Below are 20,000 nucleotides of genomic sequence, written 5' to 3'. Positions count from 1 at the left end.
TAAGAGTCGTACCGTAGTTCTCATTGGTCGAACCATCGTGCTTAAGAGTCGTACCGTAGTTCTCATTGGTCGAACCATCGTGCTTAAGAGTCGTACCGTAGTTCTCATTGGTCGAACCATCGTGCTCAAGAGTCGTACCGTAGTTCTCATTGGTCATACCATCGTGCTTAAGAGTCGTACCGTATTTCTCATTGGTCGAACCATCGTGCTCAAGAGTCGTACCGTAGTTCTCATTGGTCGAACCATCGTGCTCAAGAGTCGTACCGTAGTTCTCATTGGTCGAACCATCGTGCTCAAGAGTCGTACCGTAGTTCTCATTGGTCGAACTATCTTGCTCAAGAGATTTCACGATACGGTAGAGCGATTGCTACATACAGACGGACACAGATAGTGTAGGAGGGGCCTTCGTGGCCGGCGGCCGGCCACGGACAATCGAACCCTTAATCTAGCGTCTGGTCCACCCCATCATTGCCAACCATGTCTCTATCAGGATTACAAGGATGACCACCAATTACAACATGTATTTATCAATCCATGACCATTTGTCGGATTTTTTTTTGCGCTTGGGTTTTGAAATAGGAGCGGATACCCCATGCAGAGAGAGGCAGTCGCGTCTTTGTACCGTGGAACAAGGGTATTTAACAAGCGATTCGTGAGTCCCCATTAAATCGCTTGCCATCTGCGAAAATAGATTGCAGCCTTATTGTTTCTGTCCGGTTTTCTCTTTTTTTTTTTTTTTGTTTAGGTATGATGGTTTAAGCTTTGGGAAGATTAAAGGGAGGGAGAGAAGTATATTGATTGAGGAACATTCAGTTTTCGTTGTGAGGCCAAAAGACTGTTTTGCAGGGGGACCTCGACTGGCTTATGAAGAGGAGCCAAGGACGTACCCATAGGAAGCCTGACTTTGCGAAGCATCTTCGCCTCTGCACATTACTTCTTACTTATCTTTTTTTTCCCTCCCTCCTCCTGTGGAGGTCTTGCACCTCTCAGGAAGACAGCCACGTCCACATCTCTAAGGAAAAATAATACTTTTTTCATAGATGTTTCTTTTCTGTACGATGTCGACTTTCCATGGAAAATATCTGGCTTCTAGAGGTAAAGTTCGAACTACCACAGTGATGATATCAGTAGTTTGCAAACCTTCTGTGTTTTTAAGGCGTTTTGCGCAGTAGCGTCGAAATTTTCATGCCGTCAGCTAAGGTAAAATATATATATATATATATATATATATATATATATATATATATATATATATATATATATATATATGACTTATTCTCTGGAAGAAATATTTCTCTCTAAACTTCATCTTCGGAAAGAAAATGATTGAATACACTTTCGTGTTTAGTGAAGACGAAATCTAGCGTGGTGTTCGGGATGTGGTCATCTTCCACGTGCATTACAGTGTCGCTCTCGTCCCTCCCTGGTGGTGTGTGCGGGAGCTGCTGGCTCATCCTTCACCCTCGTCTGTGGCTCACTACCTGGTCTGCGTCGCTCGAAGTTTATCACTTTGCCAGTCATTTGTCCTCTTGTCTGACCCAGCTTGTCTGAGAGAGAGAGAGAGAGAGAGAGAGATGGTGCAAGGGAAGATCTTGCTAGTTGGCCCAAAGAATAGGTGACATCGCATGTTGTTATCAGGGGGTATGAATCCCTCCTGCTCAATCAATGCCTTGTTGCTTGCATACAGTACAAAGGCCTGGGTGATTAAACTTCGTACCTTTTTTCCCGGCGATCTTGGCTCGTCGCCGTTGTGAAAGGCGGGTTCACCTGGTTAAGAATACCGCTTTTCGTACTGTTGTAGTAAGAGGTTGTCTTTAGCAGGATCCTAGTTTCGCCTACAATGTTCTCCAGCATTACCTTGCTTCATTATGAAGATAATGACGCACTGGTCTGGGTCATGCTCGCGTTGGAACCGAGGCTGAGGTTAGATATGACAGGCGGCACCAGATCACTGGCTTTCCCTTCCTCTCTCAAGAAATCCTTGATAACGTTATTCTCCACTCTGTATGGAGATGTGGGCGTGTCCCATGTTGGCCCCCAGGCCGCAACGGTGACCCGGGAACTTCACCTCTGGAGGGAGAGACCGTGTGGTATGTACTGAGAGACAGGAGCGCTGCCTCGAGGCATTGCGAGACTCAGTACGTCAGGTGACCGAAGCTGTCTAGACTTGCATCTCGGGAGGGGAGGAGGAGCGGAGTATGTGTCCAGGATCCTGGACGTGCCTCTCCCCGATATCTTCCCGGCCAACGGCCACACCTTCCCAACTCCTCCTCGTGATAGGGTGATAGCAACAACAACTTGAGCAGTTCCTGGCTGTTTGGAGTTGGCAGTTAGCGAACACGACTGTGATGGACACACTTTGCCTCACTTTACTCGTTTTGTGATTCCTTGTTGTCGAGGTAACTCTGAGTTGCTGCCGCCCAAGTATTACTTATTTAGTTATTAAACTGTTTTTATTTTATAGTCGTGTAGCTGGACTGAGACTTAATGGCTGGAGGAAATAAATCCCCGTTAGAGGAGGCGACATGTGGTAAAGTGAGACACGAGTTTGAATAGGTTCTCTCCATCAGATTTTCACCTGTATCACCACACTCGTTTACTGTAGATCATACACCCCCGACCAAGGTACTCCTCATCGTTTCTTAAGCTTGTAATAAGATGTATGTTTCCATTCTTGCATGCTGGAAGTGTGTTTTCCATTCTGTTTGCGCGATGAAATGTTCATTGTAGTTACCACCGGCGCCAGCAAGTAGGATGTATACACACGCCAGGGTCCATGCCTGTGGTAGGAGGAGGAGGGAGCACCCGACACTTCACCTGTAATGGGAGATGATGAGCAGGATGGCTGTGCGCTACTTTCGCGTTCTCTTCTGTTGAACTCTGTCGTCCAGGGGATTTTCCTCTTCCCTCCTGATATTACCTACGCCCATCCAGTAGATGGAACGGTTTACATGGTATAAAGACGAGAGAGAGAGAGAGAGAGAGAGAGAGAGAGAGAGAGAGAGAGAGAGAGAGAGAGAGAGAGAGAGAGCAATTATTCCTCAGGTTAAATAAAGATCCGATAGAGTAGCTATCATTCTCTTTTTTTCGTAACTATAAAAGACATAGTTTCGCTATGGTGTGGGTAAATGAAATTTATAGTTGTGGTGTGTGGCGAACGTTCGTTAACCTTGTGGTCTTTACTGGTGCATCCCCTCACCTTCAGTAGTGAGAGGGTTACACTGTCGCACCTCTCACCTCCGGTAGTGGGAGGGTTACACTGTCGCACCTCTCACCTTCGGTAGAGAGGGTTACACTGTCGCACCTCTCACCTTCAGTAGTGAGAGGGTTACACTGTCGCACCTCTCACCTTCGGTAGAGAGGGTTACACTGTCGCACCTCTCACCTTCAGTAGTGAGAGGGTTACACCGTCGCACCTCTTACCTTCAGTAGTGAGAGGGTTACACTGTCACACCTCTCACCTCCGGTAGAGAGGGTTACACTGTCGCACCTCACACTTCAAGTAGTGAGGGGGTTACACTGTCACACCTCTCACTTCCCGGGGAAGTTATCCTCAGTAATGAGGTTAGCTGAGACAGGGGGTGTTTAGCCGTTGGGTGGTGGTGAGCGGTCGGGGCGCCGCCGACCATGACGCTGCCGAGGGTAATAAGATAACAGATGTGTTGGACGATTGACTGCCTCGCCTGATTGAGCAACGCCACCAGCTCCAGCCTCCCGGCCTTCTGTTCACCTCTTTCATGTACCCTTCTATGTACGTATGTGTGTGTGTGTGTGTGTGTGTGTGTGTGTGTGTGTGGTTACCAGCCTTGCATAGTGTAGGGAAGAAAGTCTTGTGTACTTGTAGGACTCGATGTCTTAATCTTTTCATTTCCCTACGACAGGACTTTGCCATTAGGCAGGCGCAAGCCGCAGGAGAACTCATGTCGTGTGCGTTACATGTTGTCGATTATCGTGTGGAAGATGTTGAGGGAGCGTGTGTTGGAAGGACTGGGCGCCAGCAGCACATATTTGAGCGAGGGAGGGTGAAGTGACAGCAACTTGGGGCCTGGGAGATCTTAAACAAGCCACGGTTGTGCTTATCTTACTGCGTCTTCTTCACTAACTCTCACAATACTGAGGCGGTGTTTATTCATCTGCGTATGTGTGTGTGTCTATAAATATGCTGTTGCGTGTTTGTATGTGCGTTGATGTGCCCATATGTAAGTTTTACGTGTGTGTGTATATTTTTCTGTATGTAAGTATTCGTATTTTTTCCCCCGTGAAATATTTAAGAGAAGGCAAAATCCTGGGCAGTTTTTCCCCACGTCATTTTAATCACATTGTAATTCTGTTTAATCTTTTTTTTTATGATTCTTTCATGGTTGTTGTGCGGGAATATTTGGGGATGAGGGAGGGAGGGTAATATAGCCGTTGTAACTGTGAATGAGAGTAGGAGGTTATAATGTGCTCACAATTAGCCTCGCTCTTCGTTCTCTTGTTGTCCTTGCGTGTGTGGTAGTTCCACACACACCCCTATGTGTTGGCACACCCGTGCGTGAGTGGCAGTCCCACACACACCTCTAGTGTTAGCACGTATGTGCGTCCTTGGTAGTTCCACCCACACACTTGGTCTTGCGACATCTGTCCGTCGTGATAGTTGCCTGACACACACACACACACACACACACACACACACACACACACACAGACACACATACCTGTTGTTCAAAAAAGGTTGGTCGTTGTTTTTTCGGTCGAGAGTAAAAGAATAACCCCAGGAATATCTGTCATGTATATTTTCCATTAATCCTCTCAGCTGAGTGGCCCGGGTGGTTCGAGCCGGCAGGAGCCAGGCCCTAACACCTCATACTGCCAGTGGCCACCTGCAGACAGACCAGGCCAAGTGATCCACACTCTGTGGTTTTAAGCTTTACCTGGACTGAAGTAGAATTGAGGTGGTAATCGAATGGTATGCACAGACACTCTTATAACGACTGCTGGTATGTTGTGATTAATCTACGTTTGTCTTTTTCCCAAAGTCGAGTCTTTAAACCCCAATTGCTGAGGACGAGTGAACGCCTTTCGTACTCACGTTACCTGAAGGCGAGGCCACCACATCCCTCGGTAGTGTGATCACAACCTACCATTGTGTTCTTGCTTAGCAGTAGACCCTGTGGGAGCGCTAGGGAAGGGCGGCTGTCTGCCACTCAGGTGGAGATCTGAAGGCACTTAGAAGCTCAGAGTTTTCTGAATTATGGTAATGACATTTGTCACATCTTTATTTTCTTAAACTCAGACGGCAACGTAGGTCATTAAATTCCTAGAAATTTACTAGTTCATGTGCAGGGTAACATGTCCCACTGGCCGCAGGTGTTAGTGACTTTATCATCAATCTTGAGGAAGATTAAAGGATAATTTAGGACCCTGATAAGCCTCAGTGATATAAGATGGAAGTCGAGTAATTTCTGAGGATGGTGACATGAGTCTCCATCCTCAGTACGATACTCTCTGTCTCTCGCGCTCCACAGAACACCAGAACGACTCCCGCCTCACCGTAGTGTAGGGTCTGACGACAGACAGGGTGACGTCTCTCCCATAGCTGTTCATGTTGACCAGCGGCTTCGGCCTTTGGTGGCGCTGAGGTTATTGCTGTCACCGGACAACCTAAGAGATGTTCCGCAGGGGAGTCCCCTCTCCATTGAGAGGTCACTGTATTGGATTTGTACCTGGTATGAGATTGTGATCACAGTTGTAACAACATACCCACCAAGTGGTGAAGAGATATCCCACAGAAGGAGGCTAAATACTCATCCACGCCCACTTGGCCCGCGCTTGTGGGTACAGGTTGCAATGCCTCAGTGAATACCAGGCAGTTAATGTGCTATAGGACCTGGGAAGGGACGAGCTATTTAGAACTACAAATCCTCAGGAGGCTGTAAGCCTAAGGGAACAACAGGTACCATTGCCGCCTACGTATGTATATATATATATATATATATATATATATATATATATATATATATATATATATATATATATATATATATATATATATAACGCGAACAAGACCCACCTGAAGGAGCTCGGCTTTGTTTCCGCTGCATCTCTTAGCCCCGAGGTACTTGTGTAATGACCCAGCACGGGAGGAAACGAGGATGTGGTGGCTTGTCCCAGGGAGTGAGGCGTGTCATTTCCTTACCTCACACTCCTAACGCCTCGGTGGTTGTAGGTTACTGTCATGCTAACTCCTCCCCGGTATCGTATCAACACAGCTCTCCTACCATAACAGAGCGCTGCAGGTAACTGACTCTTGACGTATGGGCAGTAAGGGCCGGCTGGTTGAGGGCTGGTCCGCCGCCAGCTGAGGTCCAGCTCGGACCACAGGAGATAAATGGCGTTACAGTTTACTTTTTTTTTCCAGGGTCAACGCCACTGTTTCCCAGCCCACCTCCGTTCACTGAACCAGCCCACCTCCACCCGCTGAACCCCTCTATCCCATACCCCAGTCACACCCGCCCGCCCTCCCACCCACCTACATCACGCCCGTCCGCCTACCGCACACCCATCCACCTGCATCAAGATTCCAACTCACTCGAAAACACACACACACACACAGTGTGCAGGAACACTGAGATCTACCGCGGCCCATTCATCCAGTCACCCAGTCCCGCGCCCCTTCATCCACCCGCCTACATCCGCGCCGTCTCTGGAGACAGACCCTCCTCCCACAGGAAGACAAGTTGCTCCACTCTAACTCCGAGACACCTCTGAAATTGGCCGTAACTTGAATCTTTCTCCCATTTTATTATTCCATCACATCTGGTTCATATGCTGCCGTGGGAACACATTATGATATACATCACGAAGGAGGAGCGGACTGAGGCCAAGGCAGGCCAGGAGGGTTATCACACTCGTCTTCAAACATCTGAAGATCGATAGCTGTTCCGGATGGTCCTGTGATACGATCCCGGGTATCGAGCCGTGGAAGGGGGTGCTCATCAGCCGCGCCATGTAGTTAGGGGAGCCACCACTGTGGTTTTAGCTGGCCAAATACCGGTATTAAGTAGCAGTATAATGGTATTAAGGTGGCTATATACAGGTAATGGGTGGCTTTATACTGATACTAGGTGGCCATATACCCGTATCAGGTGGACATATAGCGGCATTATATGATGATATACCGAGGGTAACCATGGCATTGCGTGGCTATATACGGAAGGCATCACGACTTTGATACAGTCATGTACATAAACATCCAAGCTGTTGGGTGATGAGATATACAGTATACGCTAACGACGGTGTTATATGACGTTATGAACGTATGACTGGTAAGGTACAAACCGTCATATAAGTAGGGGAACGACGATGTTACCCACGGACGTGTGTGTGTGTGTGTGTGTGTGTGTAGGGCAGCTGTGTCGGTATATGGGGTCGTGTAGGTAGGACGACCACCACTCCACGTCAGGCACGCGTCGTGTGTACACCATGTGTCGCACCTGTGTTGTGGTGTGTGGGCAGTAGTTTCAAACATGTGACTCGTGTGCTGTATATTCTCCTTCTGCATACGATTGAACGCCCCGTGTTTATTGCATATGTATTTGACAGGCTTATGTAGATAAGGCAATGAAGATTTTTGTCCTGGAAAATCAATATTTTCGAAAAGTTCGTCGCCTTGTTTAAGTAGGTGAGGAGGGGCGTGAGGGGTAGGAAAAAAAAGTAAGGCGGAAGCTGGGCATCCTACCCAGTGGGTATCATCTTGACCAACAACGATTATCAAAAGTGCTGGAAGCCTCCCGGAGGGTTGTCCCTCTCCACTGCAGCCCCACGTGAAGGAGGGCGTCGCCACGGGGTCGCCGAGGGAACTTGTGGCATTAACGTGTCGCTGTGGAGCTTCAGTCCGCCCGAGGTGCACGCCAGATGGCTTTAATTCGTTCCATTACAGTGGCGGGAGAGGGAGGTGGTGCCGCCACTTGTGCCTACAACACCCTGGACAACGTCTTTCGTCAGGAGGGAGGGAAGGCTCACTCACCGGATTCCTCAATCTGTCTAATTGATTGTGGTGTCTGTAGGGCGCCCGTCGCGTCGGACCCGTAGCCTCGCCGCCGCCGCCGCCAGGGAGAAGCTATGGAGTCTTCCAGACCCTGGATAGTCTGCAGGATGTGGGGGTGTGAAGGTCATCAGTAGGTGGTGACCACACGCACGCCTCTAGACTAATCGTGGCACCTGATCTGACCTGGCCTTAGAGGATGGGAGGGTAGTGAGTTCCATGACCCAGGATATCACGCTGGCAGAGTAATGGCGAAACACGAGGGTAAAAAGCTCTTATCCCACGTAACATACAAATTGTTATCGCAGACACACGCTGCCAAGACTTTAAGGTCTACCGGTATCACACACACACACACACACACACACACACACACACACACACACACGCACGCACACCACTGATAATGCATATGAAATCATTCCGTAGACGTTCAATAGATAATACAAACACGAGATTAGGGAGTGAGGGGACCCACTGGGGTCATGAGAGGGTTGTGGCCATGTGACCAGTGATGTAACTTTTGATTTACTCGTATGAATGAAACAGCGAAGATCATAAGCCATTTCCTGCGGTCGGACAGCAGTGGATTTGGATGGCTCAATGTGCCTTTATTCACTGCTTTGCCCTCTCGAAGGTGACCGGTATTAAAGAGAATGTTGTCCAGTACTGTAGAGGCGTATGTATGTAAGATGTATCCTTAGACAAGGGATGCACGTTAGGAATACGTTCTCTAGTGTCTAGTTGTGGGGATATCTCATCCCTGATATTGTAGACGGTGTCAGGATTGTATCTTTACCACACTGAAGCTACAGTTATTAATGTGTAATTACTTATATGTACAATACGGGGAGGGATTTCCACACTCGTAGGGGGGCCCCATATCTTTGGACTTTCTCGACCATTATACAACTTACTTCGCTAATGTTATACTCTCAGCATTTATAGTTTAACAACTTACTTCATTCCGTTCATCCTCTCATATACGGTAGAGGAACTTTCTTATATCTTTCGTGACAAGTTATTTGTTAAATTTCGAGATATGGCCTCTTGTTCTCTGGTTGTTCCCCGTTTGCAGAACTGTTAACAATTGACGCTGTCGAATTGGTTTAGAAACTTGATGGTTGTGTGTGTGTGTGTGTGTGTGTGTGTGTGTGTGTGTGTGTGTGTACCCAGCGAGGAATTCAGGGGTGCAGGCCAGAGCAGCAGCCAGCGGCCGCCTCTACTGCCTTGGTTAACAAGGTGTCGCTCAGCCCACCTGACCCTCCCTGCCGCCTCTCATACACACGTCTCGGGTATCACCAGCAGCAGCCCCTGCCTCCTGTTGCTATTGTTCTGGCTGCACCTGCTGACCTGCTGCATCTGGAGTGACCTTTTGCTCTACTTACCGAACCTGTTGTGGCTTGTGACCTGATGCTGCAGGTGAGGGAATGGGTATTGTGACCTGCTGCTATTGCCATGTCTCCTCTGGTATTGTTCCTACTGCCGCCTGTGTGACCTGGTGACCCGCTGTTGCAGCTGGGTTGCTGGGCTTGATGAGTTCGTGTTGTGGGTGGTGTACTTGGTGAGTCTGTGTTGCTGGTGACTTCTGGTCTCACAATACCTGTAATTTATCTATCCTCGTGATGTTCTGGCTAGTGCGTTCCTGCTTATGTGAAAGCTTCGTTGATGATGACTTATTCATCTTGGTGGAGACGCCCTTGGGGAATTCTTCTTTCCTCTTCCTTCTTTCATTCACTCTTTCTTTTTTCTCTCCTCTTCCTCCTCTTACTCTGTAAAGCATCTGATGTTCCCCGAGGACGACCTCCTGCTAGACTCACCAGACCTTGGCGTAGCGCGGCGCTGCCGGGGTGAGCCAAGTCTGCACCTCTTACCCGTCGTGTTTCACTATCTTGCAGGAGTGGAACATAGGGTGTGTGGGGTCGGGTCCCTCTCTACGCAGCCTCAACGGAGAGCTCAGGTACAACCACCATCAATCAACCGGTCTTATTGTATAGATGGAGAGAACGTTAGATAGATAGATATGTGACGTTAGTTACTTATGTAACTTGTTTTACTGGGCTTACGGAGATTCTAGTTTGCATGCCAAGATGAAACAGTGTAGTGTGAACTCTTTTAGGGATGAGACGTATTGGATACTCAATCATAACACTTCAGGTGGTTAGAATGTGGAGAGGTGAGCAGAGTTGAGAGTATGGCCGTAGACGAACTCGGCCACACCAGAGGAGTCACGATGGGTTCTCTCTGGTGTCATGATCCTGACTGTCCACCAGCCAGTGGTCAGGGAGGCGCTCTGTTGATACCCGTCGCATCGGACACCACTGTGGTCGCGGAGGAGGGAAGAAACTTGGAGCTCTTGAATTGATACTTCTCCCTCAGCTGTCTTGCTTGTCATCATACTTGGGGTTAGAACATAGGGCTCTGTGTTGATGACCTTTCACACCACATATTACAAAGGATGGGAGCGACATGGCGCCCTTTGATGATACCCTTCTCCCGCCCGTCAAAGAGGAGACGTGTGGCACTCTCTTAAATACGTGCCCCATCACCTATGACAGAGGATGGCGTGACTTGGGGCCCTTCTTTCGATACCCTTACCCGACCCGTCACGGAGGATAGGCAGGACACAGACCATTCGGTGAATACCTTTTCCACCATCCATGACAGAGGATAGGGAGACATGGGTCCCCTCCGCCGATACCTATCCCACACGGGAAGCGGGACGAGGTGCCATCTGTTCCTACTTGTCCTTCCGTTTGAGCGGGGAGGGAGGCGGGTGCACGCATATACGGCCTTCAGATGATACTCGTCCATGTTAGGATGATGTGGTTACGGTTTGACTGGATTATACCATTAGCCGGAGACACCATGAGTGACATGGGTGGGGAGCAAGACGACGGGAGGAGCTCCCCCGAAGGATCATGTCACCTCATGACTCACAGGGTAATTGTCTACTCTGATGGGACTCCTGTAATCACCTCCATCAACGATTAACGTCAGCCTGCATCGCGCAGACTTGCCGTTGCTTCCATGACATCTCTTACGTTGATATTTGATCTTTTAGTTGAGGCTGAACGTAGATATAGACCTTGCTACCGGCCATCCCTCCTAGCTATACTTTGCCAGCGAGTTTCCATAGTGACAGAGGTGATTTAATGTAAGATATTGCTTCCTGTCTTTATTTAGTACCTCCTGCGAAATGATGTAGTGGGTTTTAACTCCTAGGAAGAAGGCGGACAAAGTTTTCTCAAGGCAGGAGACAGTTCAGCTCTTGATCGCGATGGAAAGTTATCATTCTTGGTTGTCTGTTATTGTTCACTGTGACACCGGGGATTACTGTTCATCACACCGAGAACAGTTTCTGTCACTCCTGAGGGGGTAAGAAGCGGCCATTTAACAGCTGGACACTTCCAAATCGATTCCATAAGTTCGACTCTTGTCGGAAATGTAATAACTCGAGTTATAGAATTTAATTCTCAAACTGTAGAAAAAAAAAAGGAAATCTAAAGGCGCCTGTATGTCAGTCTAGAATCATCACATGGACCTCAGACATTCGGCTGGACCTGCACGGTATACGGACGCCAAAGATGAATACTTGACAACACTTCAAAGTCTCGCGCTGGTGTCTCCAAGTCGTCGCCCGCCATGCGTCATCATGTAAACATTGGACTCCTGTATTCACAAGGCCGACCCTCACCTGCTTCCAAAGAGCTGGTCATAATAAGGAAGATTGAATCATGAAATATGTATCTTTTTTTTGAAGAATGATGGAGGCGTTTGGAATACACGTAGTTCTTTATTCAACATGAATTTGTTTTCTTTGTGGGAAGGGAGGTTTTCCGTCACTGGAAGTCATATCATATATTCAGAGAAATCTCATATTTCTGGCGTGGCTCAGATGAGGAGAGAGATGCCCTTCTCTGTGGCTGAGAACGTAGCACACAATTTTGAACGACTGTTCGATTAAGGTGGACATTCTGGTGTTATGTTGGTCGTGTTACCCGCTGGCGGACCCAGACCGTCACTTGTCATGAGGCCGTTGGATGCGCGCCTCCTGCTGGGTGTTGGGTCAGGTGGCACACTTGGCGCCCGGGGAAAATTTGGAGGAAAAAAAGAAAAGAAATCGAAAAAGAATGACCATACGTTTTTGAGGACTTGAAAACCACTTGCCTTTGACATAAAGGAGTGTTCAGGTGGGGAAGGGGAACACGGCGAGCTGGAAGTACAAACATAAGGGAGACGATTTTGATGAAGTTATATGGAAGGTTGACACACGTCAGTGGAAGCTGTTACTATCCCACTACAGGACTGCTCTTAAGGTTACTCGTTGTGATGAGAATTACAGTACAGGAGATTACATGGGAATGACAGGTAAGAGAAGACCTGATCACATGGGGAAAGGCCTGATGGTCTGTGACGAGGTTACTGGCTGGAGGACAGTAAAAGTGTCCTAAATACCTGATGTATGTAGATGGAATGTGGATGATAAGGATAGAAAATCTCAGATTATGAGTCAGGAAGCGGGGTGAATGATGACATGGGTTGGATGAGAAATATTTGAAGGCCATTTAGGAGAACTCCAACATATCGTTGAAGGGACGATCTCTGAGAAAATAATCACCAGAAAAACTTTAATATTCGACAGCAAGTCCTCTGAGTCGGCTGGCAGCCAAGTTGCTAGCCCAGAAAGAGACAAATAACTGTTTTCAACAATGGTACGTATCAGAGGCCTTTATCATGTCTTCCAAGGAATCTCCTTTTTCTCTTTACAGAGTCTGAGAGACCCGAGTTGCTGTTAGAGGTTGGGGCGCAACCCTCCCTCCTCCTCCTCACCACCCGCCTCGCATCCCTTGTATTGCACCGCTCCTCCCTCAAGGCACAAACCTCTGTGTGTGTGTTGGACTGCCTAGCCAACATATCTAAAGGTCAAAGTCTTTATAAGAGTTACAATACAGCTGTGATCTGAGATGTTCCTTTAAGTGTCTTTCTCCACTGTAGTGGCGTGTGCCAGAAGAGATTACGATCTTCGATGCCTCCGCCACAGTTTACTTGTGGAGTGTAATATGGGGTTGTGTGTGGTGCGATGTCCTCCATAGCGACCTGACCAGGGAAAGCTCCGGCCATCGCTGGTGTAGTCGTCTATCATGGCTGGTAGTGAGGAGGGCGAGCGGGTCGTGTGCGCTGCATATCGGGTGTAGACGTATCCAGAATACTTCTTCATATACTTCGAAGATCTACCTCCTCTATCCCCACCCCCAGTCGCCGCTGAGCCTTCCTTGTTACAGCCGGTGGTCGGGCTATGGACCAGTGGAAGATGTACACTCTCACTTAAAAGGCAACACAGACTCAGGAATCATTTCATTACTCAGTACCTTTAAAACTACACCTGGCTTGCCATTACTGCTGGGAAAAACTTGATAATGACCTTATGACGCCAAAGACAAGGATGGTCGAGAATCTGTGAAGATCCTTGAGTAAAGGCAGCCATAAACTGATATCCGATGAATCGATAACTGGATCTCCGAGCCGAGCCGAGCTGATGAATCGCTACCAACCCTCCTCCTCCTGCTGCTGCTGCTGCTGCTGCCGGCACTCCCACAGCCTCCGTTGCTTGAATACGGTCAGCTGTTTACCGTTGTATATCTAATACACTGTCGTCACGTTTTGGTATTCTTCGCTCCCGGGAAGAAATTGTGGGCAAGGTTGACGACACCTTCGAATGTCGTGTTATCTCCATCGATCGTCTTAGTCATCCTCATCTTCGTCATCTCCAATCATGATCGTCGCTGAAGAAGTTCATCTGTACCGTCGCCACGACCACCACCCCGGTCGCTGCAGCAGTACACCAGAGCCGCTATATATTGGTAGGGCAGCGGCGGCGTCGGCCCCGGCAGGAGGGTGGTGAGGAGCACCACCGGACACTAAGGCCTTGTTAGGGATCCTTAATGACCGGCGGCGGGGTCCAACAGGCGTTATCTGATCCTCCCATACTTCTTGCCTGGGTAGGACCCCGGAGGCTGGGGTTATGATGATGGGGAGGGGAAGGCAAGGCTGTGAAGGGAGAGGAAGGGACGAGAGAGAGAGAGAGAGAGAGAGAGAGAGAGAGAGAGAGAGAGAGAGAGAGAGAGAGAGAGATTAAGGAGACAGGAATGTAGCAGGAGGAGGAGTTACCCGAGCATGACACCTCTCTTGCCTTCATTTTGATTCCTATTCCATCTTCATCGCTGGTCGGGTGTCGTTGCAGAGCTGGTATCTGTGGGAGTCAAGCGAGAGTCCATGGAATAGAGAAAGTCTATTGACTTTGCATCTTCAGTTAATGGATCTCTCGTGTTCTTAACCATCTCCAGTAACCAATGGAATTTAACCTTTTCTCTCCTTAATATTTGAAGGTGTTAAAAAGATTTTGTCGTTGGTGGACGCAGCTCGACGTTGATGGCCTTAATGGCAAGTGATAGTTCTAAAGCCCAAACAGCCAATACTGCGTTATTTTAGCGACAACGAAAAGAAAGAAAGAAAAAAAAAATAAGTTGATATATTGTAGTCTTTGATTCTGACCGACAGGGAAGTAAGTGCGGTAGGAGTGATAGATAAGGAAGGCGATGAAGTAAAAAAAAGAAATGATAAAGGTTACGAGGAAGACAGACTCCATGAGGAAAGAAGCCAAGAAGGGGATCAGGAGAGCCAAGGAGGAAGAAGACGTAAGGAAGACAAGGAGGGGATCAGGAGAGCCAAGAAGGAGGAAGGAAGGAAGGAAGAAGACGTAAGGAAGACAAGGAGGGGATCAGGAGAGCCAAGAAGGAGAAGGAAAGAAGAAGACGTAAGGAAGACAAGGAGGGGATCAGGAGAGTCGAGAAGGAGGAAGGAAGGAAGAAGACGTAAGGAAGACAGGGAAAACGACAGTAGGGATCCGTGGGTAGGAGAGGCGAGAGGGGACAACAAGAGACAGAAATCAACCAGGATCGTAAATAGAATCATTTCCGATAAGTGAGGCAGAGCAGCAGGAGGTGTATCCCAGCGTGGGGCCACAGGCAGGTGTGCCGGGCCCCGGGGAGCCTTCTGACCACCGTGGAACATAACAGTGTCTGACCAGTGACGCTGCTGTGGCTAGGAGGAAAGGGGGTCACCTGTTAAGACGTAGAACATGAGTTGTGAACTGATGCCGGGTTATTTGATTAACCTCTTGAACATGACGGTGTGACCCTTGATTATGTTAACCTGGCCTTCCCAAAGACCTTAGCCAAGGCTAGGATGATGGCTGTATCGTCGTCATCAGACAGTCAGTATACCAAAGCGTTCCTGATGACGACTCAGTACAGAGCAACATTTTCGTCCGTGTTCTCTAGATTGACTGGAGTGCACCGTGGGCGAGACTTTACGCTAACTTGTTGGCGACCGCTTAAGTAAGCGTCTGTCCTTCCGTCCGTTCCGTTCCGTCCTCGGCACCGATGTGCACAGGAATTGTTCAGATTTCTTACGATCGGGCTGCACATGCAGGCTACGACAGGATTTTCGGAAATACCAGGATGAAGTCTGTGAGTTTGAAGTGTACGTAGCCTTTCTTCCGCGGGTGGTGGTTGATTCAAAGGCTTTTACTAAGGCCTATTAACTAACTGCCAGGGTCACTGGGGGCCGTCAACGTCAAGTTACATCTGCCAACTGAAAGATCTTTGAACACCTTCGTCAGGTGTTTGAGGATAATCATAACACCACGTCCACTCTCACTAAGCTTGTGGTCCTATTTTTTTCCGATAAATCAATGACATTTCAGAGTATATATTCTTAAGGGGATGGTGCGATGTTTCGCTACGACGAGAAAAGACTGAATCATTTGTACGAACATATGAATTACTTTGTGATTCATTGAGGTAAAGATTTTCCTCTCTTGCCAATATGAATATATTCCACAGAGGGCACCTGGATGTCATCATGTCTGTAACACAGAAAGAATTCAGGACTGTAACATCATGAAACTACGCTGGGACACACGGGAGGTGAGTCTTCAGCGTTCGTGTATGGTCTCGAGACATCGCTTACCCAGAACCTGGTGCAAACCCTAGGACGAACGCGGCCCAGGGTGCCTCTGATCCACTCGCTACAAAGTGTTCCTCCCTGAGAGGGATTCCCTTTGTTAGAAGGTCCCCATCTGGATGAAGACGTTAGCCCTCCCTTTGAAAACAAAGAGCGGAATACAATGTCATCCTTTCGTAAGGACCTCCACCAGTCCTCTGTTGTACATACCTCCTCCTCCAGTCCTCTGCTGCCCCTCCTCCTCCTCCTCCTCCAGTCCGCAGCTGCCCCCTCCTCCTCCTCCAGCCCTCTGCTGCCCTCTCCTCCTCCTCCTACCCTCTACTCCACCTCCATTTGGAGCCGTGTTCACAGGCAGGTCCCAGTATCCTCACTAGACTCCACAGCACATTTGAGTTTATTTAATAAAAAATACAATATATTCATCAACAACATCATAACAATTACCAAACTCGAATTTGTAAGTGACAGAATACAATGTTGGAATGCTCAGTCTCTAGCACCATAGCAGTCACTAATTAACATGATATGATTAAGTAAATCGAAGGTTTTACTTGACTCACTACGAACAGTCGACAAGTATTACTACACTTCCTGTTAAGTAACTGTATAATGGCGGTTAATAAGCATTCTAAGCATCTCTAAGTAGCGTTATACCAGTCACAGTAAGTGGCTCTAAGGGCAAGCCATTAGATGTTAGAGACGGGTCTTCGTAACACTGGAAAAGTCACATGGTAACAGTAAAGCCTTAGTTAAGTAATATTATAACAATCACGCGGTAACAATGTAGCTTTAGTCAAGTAACATTTGTAACAATCACAAGGTAGCGGTATAGCTTTAAATAACATTGTAACAATCACTATATGATACTATACCTTTAAGTAACATTGTAACAATCACACAATAACAATATCAATTAAGTAACATTTTAACAGTCTTAGGGTAACAGTATAGCTTCAGTTCAGTAACACTGTGACAGTCACAAGGTAACACACCTGTAGATACCATTGAGGCGTCACATAACAGTAAAAGTATAAAAGTATAGCTTAAGTAAAGGTATAAATTACTTTTTAACATCATAAAACATTTAGTAACATACTAACATATAAGCATTCTGATAGCCTTTAAGTGACATGTCAATCGCAGTAGAATACTCTAACTCTCACTGGTAAGGAGTACAAGAATGACACGCAAATCACAAGATCAGTTAATGACATAACAGTCGTTTTACATTATATCATAAACAACCGAATGACGGTCATTAAGAAACCAATAGTCTCTTGGTGACACTTGAATTAAATTCCAGTAACTTTATAAGTGCCTTATATGTTGTAACAGTGAATAATGTAATAACAAACGATAAATAACTTTGTAACACTCTGTGACAAGAATTTGTTTCTCATCTGTGGCAAAGATAGATAAATTCATTGACTTTGAACCCTCTGGACCAGCAAGATTGATTAGGTCACGCGTTACTGTAACATCTGTGACTTTCGTAACACAGTTATTAGTCTACATCACCTGTGATATCTTAGTATTCTTACCAGCAGTTTACTTCACAGGCAGCCTTTGTAGGTGCAGGTTACGAGTAGATCACCTGCGACCACATAGGTGCTTCGGGTAAGCCAAGAAGTGCAGGTGAGGTAAGGCCTGGCTTTTTAGGTGACCTAGACATTCCCAGGTGATTCAGGTACCTTACGGTATTTTCCTCGGGCCAAGCTTTGCAGGTGGGTGAGGCAGGTGAAGCAAAGTACTGTGCAGGTGGGTAACCCAAGTGGATAGGCTGGTACTCTTTTGGCTGGGCAAGGAGGAGATCCGACAGGGCCTGAGTCAGGGAGGAGTGGGCCGTCTTGAGGCCTGAGTCAGGGAGGAATGGGCCGTCTTGTAGGCAAGCATCATGTCTCTGGCGGAGTGCGGGCACCTGGAGTACAGCTTACGGCACCTGTCCTGCGACCCGCGCGAGAACCCGACGAAGAAGGCGTACGAGTAGTACAGTTGAGGCGTCGGTGCCACCTGCAGGTCCTCCGATGATACCACACCCCTGGGGAGACCCAGAGTCGGGCATTGAGACGGTAGGAAGTTGACGTGGGAGGACGGTGAGGGATGGACTACTAAGGCATGTGGTGCGGTGACCGTGAGGTGACAATGATGGAGGGGTAGTGGCATTCATAGCAGTGTAAGGGTCGGGGACGGTGGTGGACATGGCCCCAAAAACGATGCGATGGGTACCAGTTAATCTATATAGCAGTTGGTAATAATTACTTCTCAGTATTCTGCTGGTAGAACATCCTGGGGATATATGCTGTTCGATGTATGGGTAAGGGAAGTAATTTACTGCACTTATCAGTATTTCTCATGTTAACACATTGTTGGTAGAGCGGCTTGTGAATCACTGATTATTGTCCTATTAATCAAGAATTCATTGTGGCATCTCTCTCTCGTCTGTGTAGAGTCATTTCAGTCTTTTACTGCTGGATGGGTTGGCCTGGATTCATGCAGATCTCTGACGTGGAATATTAAAAGGGTCGAGAACTCCCTCCAGACATACGACTGCCTCAGACAACCAGTTTCATATGATCATATATGTATATCAGCGTGTGGTTGAGTTTTACTCCATTTATGGAAAGCATTTTCTGCTGAGAATATCATGTTGCCCCTGGGAACTTGAGACGTGGCGCTCTTTGCTAGCCTAAGGAGTTAGGAACCCCGTTTCTGCAATATGAATCTCTTACAGAAGGTAATATACCATGCCTGTAGACCCTCGATCCACTCATGTTAATGTGAGCAGAGTTGTGGTAAGAGAATAAGAATAGAAATCATTAACCATATATATATATATATATATATATATATATATATATATATATATATATATATATTGTATTACAGCTATCGGACTGTCCTGCAGCGGAGGAACCTGACGGAAGGGTACATAGTAAGTTGAGGCGAATCGGGCCACCTGAAGGTGGATCGATGATACACACTTCTCGGGAACCAAAATCGGGTATTTGAACGGTAGGGGAAAGTTGAGTGGGAGGCGTGGCTAGTGGATGGATTCCAGAGGATGGTGTGCGGTGACTGTTTGAGGACAATGTGGTGGAGGGGTAGTGATCGATAAGTAACGTAAGGGTACGAGGACGTGTGTGGAAATAAAAAGAGCGATGGTACAGTAACATAAGCAGGGTGTATTTAATGTTTCCAGGTAGATGGTAGAAAATGACCAGGGATATATGTGTTCGGATGTAGGGTAAGGGAAAGTAATTTAGTGCAGATGATCAGATTTCTTATGTTAACACATGTTGGTAGAGCGGCAGGATAGGTGAATCATGGATCGGGTAGTTGTCATATTAATCAAGCATTGTGGCTCTCTCTCTGGAACTATATATATAGATAGATAGATAGATAGATAGATAGATAGATAGATAGATAGATGGACTCCATAAAATCCTTTCTGTGCCAAAACTCAGACATCATACACCAAACAGACAGACAGACAGAGGAACAGAGGAGGACGAACGAACAAGGTTATGGCAAAACAGTTAGGGACCTGGAGGCTCATTAGACTCATTAAGTTAGTTACGTTTGTTGGTAAATGATGTAAAGGAAGCCAGATATCGGATAATGTGGGAGGCGAGGGTAGCAAGCTCCTCTTCTGCTAATATTACTCAATTATAACAGACCATTGGAGGGGTGGCCATCTTGGTGAGAGGCGGAGGGAGGGAGGGAAGGAGAGGGAGAGTGTAGAGATGAGGGTAAGAACGCATGAGGGAGAGGGAGAGAGAGATGTAAACGGATGTTTGGAGCACCAGACAGATGCCAGCACTTTTCAGTGCGTGGTAGAGAGTACATTATCCACCTGTAGTAACAACCGAAATATGCCAGTTGATCATAAAACATGAATGAGGAGCAAGTCTGAGGGAACCTCACGCAGGTATGAATGTAGAGACGG

At 47.4% G+C, this 20,000-nt stretch overlaps 2 protein-coding genes across 3 annotated transcripts in view; one reads left to right on the top strand and one right to left on the bottom strand.

The window, feature by feature from the left end:
• Positions 1-20,000, top strand: part of Rab10 (RAS oncogene family member Rab10) — a 146,121-nt gene that overhangs the window by 58,266 nt on the left and 67,855 nt on the right. The gene's annotated exons all lie outside the window — the stretch shown is intronic.
• The window catches only part of LOC139752594 (uncharacterized), an 18,419-nt gene continuing 14,861 nt past the window's right edge, over positions 16,443-20,000 (bottom strand). For both annotated transcript variants that reach the window (XM_071668350.1, XM_071668349.1), the window contains one exon: positions 16,443-18,092. In XM_071668350.1, coding sequence (XP_071524451.1) covers positions 17,882-18,092 — 211 coding nt within the window. In that variant the 3' untranslated portion in view covers positions 16,443-17,881. The remainder of the gene's footprint in view (positions 18,093-20,000) is intronic.

The sequence above is a fragment of the Panulirus ornatus genome, chromosome 13 (genome assembly GCF_036320965.1).
Source record: "Panulirus ornatus isolate Po-2019 chromosome 13, ASM3632096v1, whole genome shotgun sequence".
NCBI classification, from domain to species: Eukaryota; Metazoa; Arthropoda; class Malacostraca; order Decapoda; family Palinuridae; genus Panulirus; species Panulirus ornatus.
This window is presented reverse-complemented; position numbering and strand designations above follow the sequence as displayed.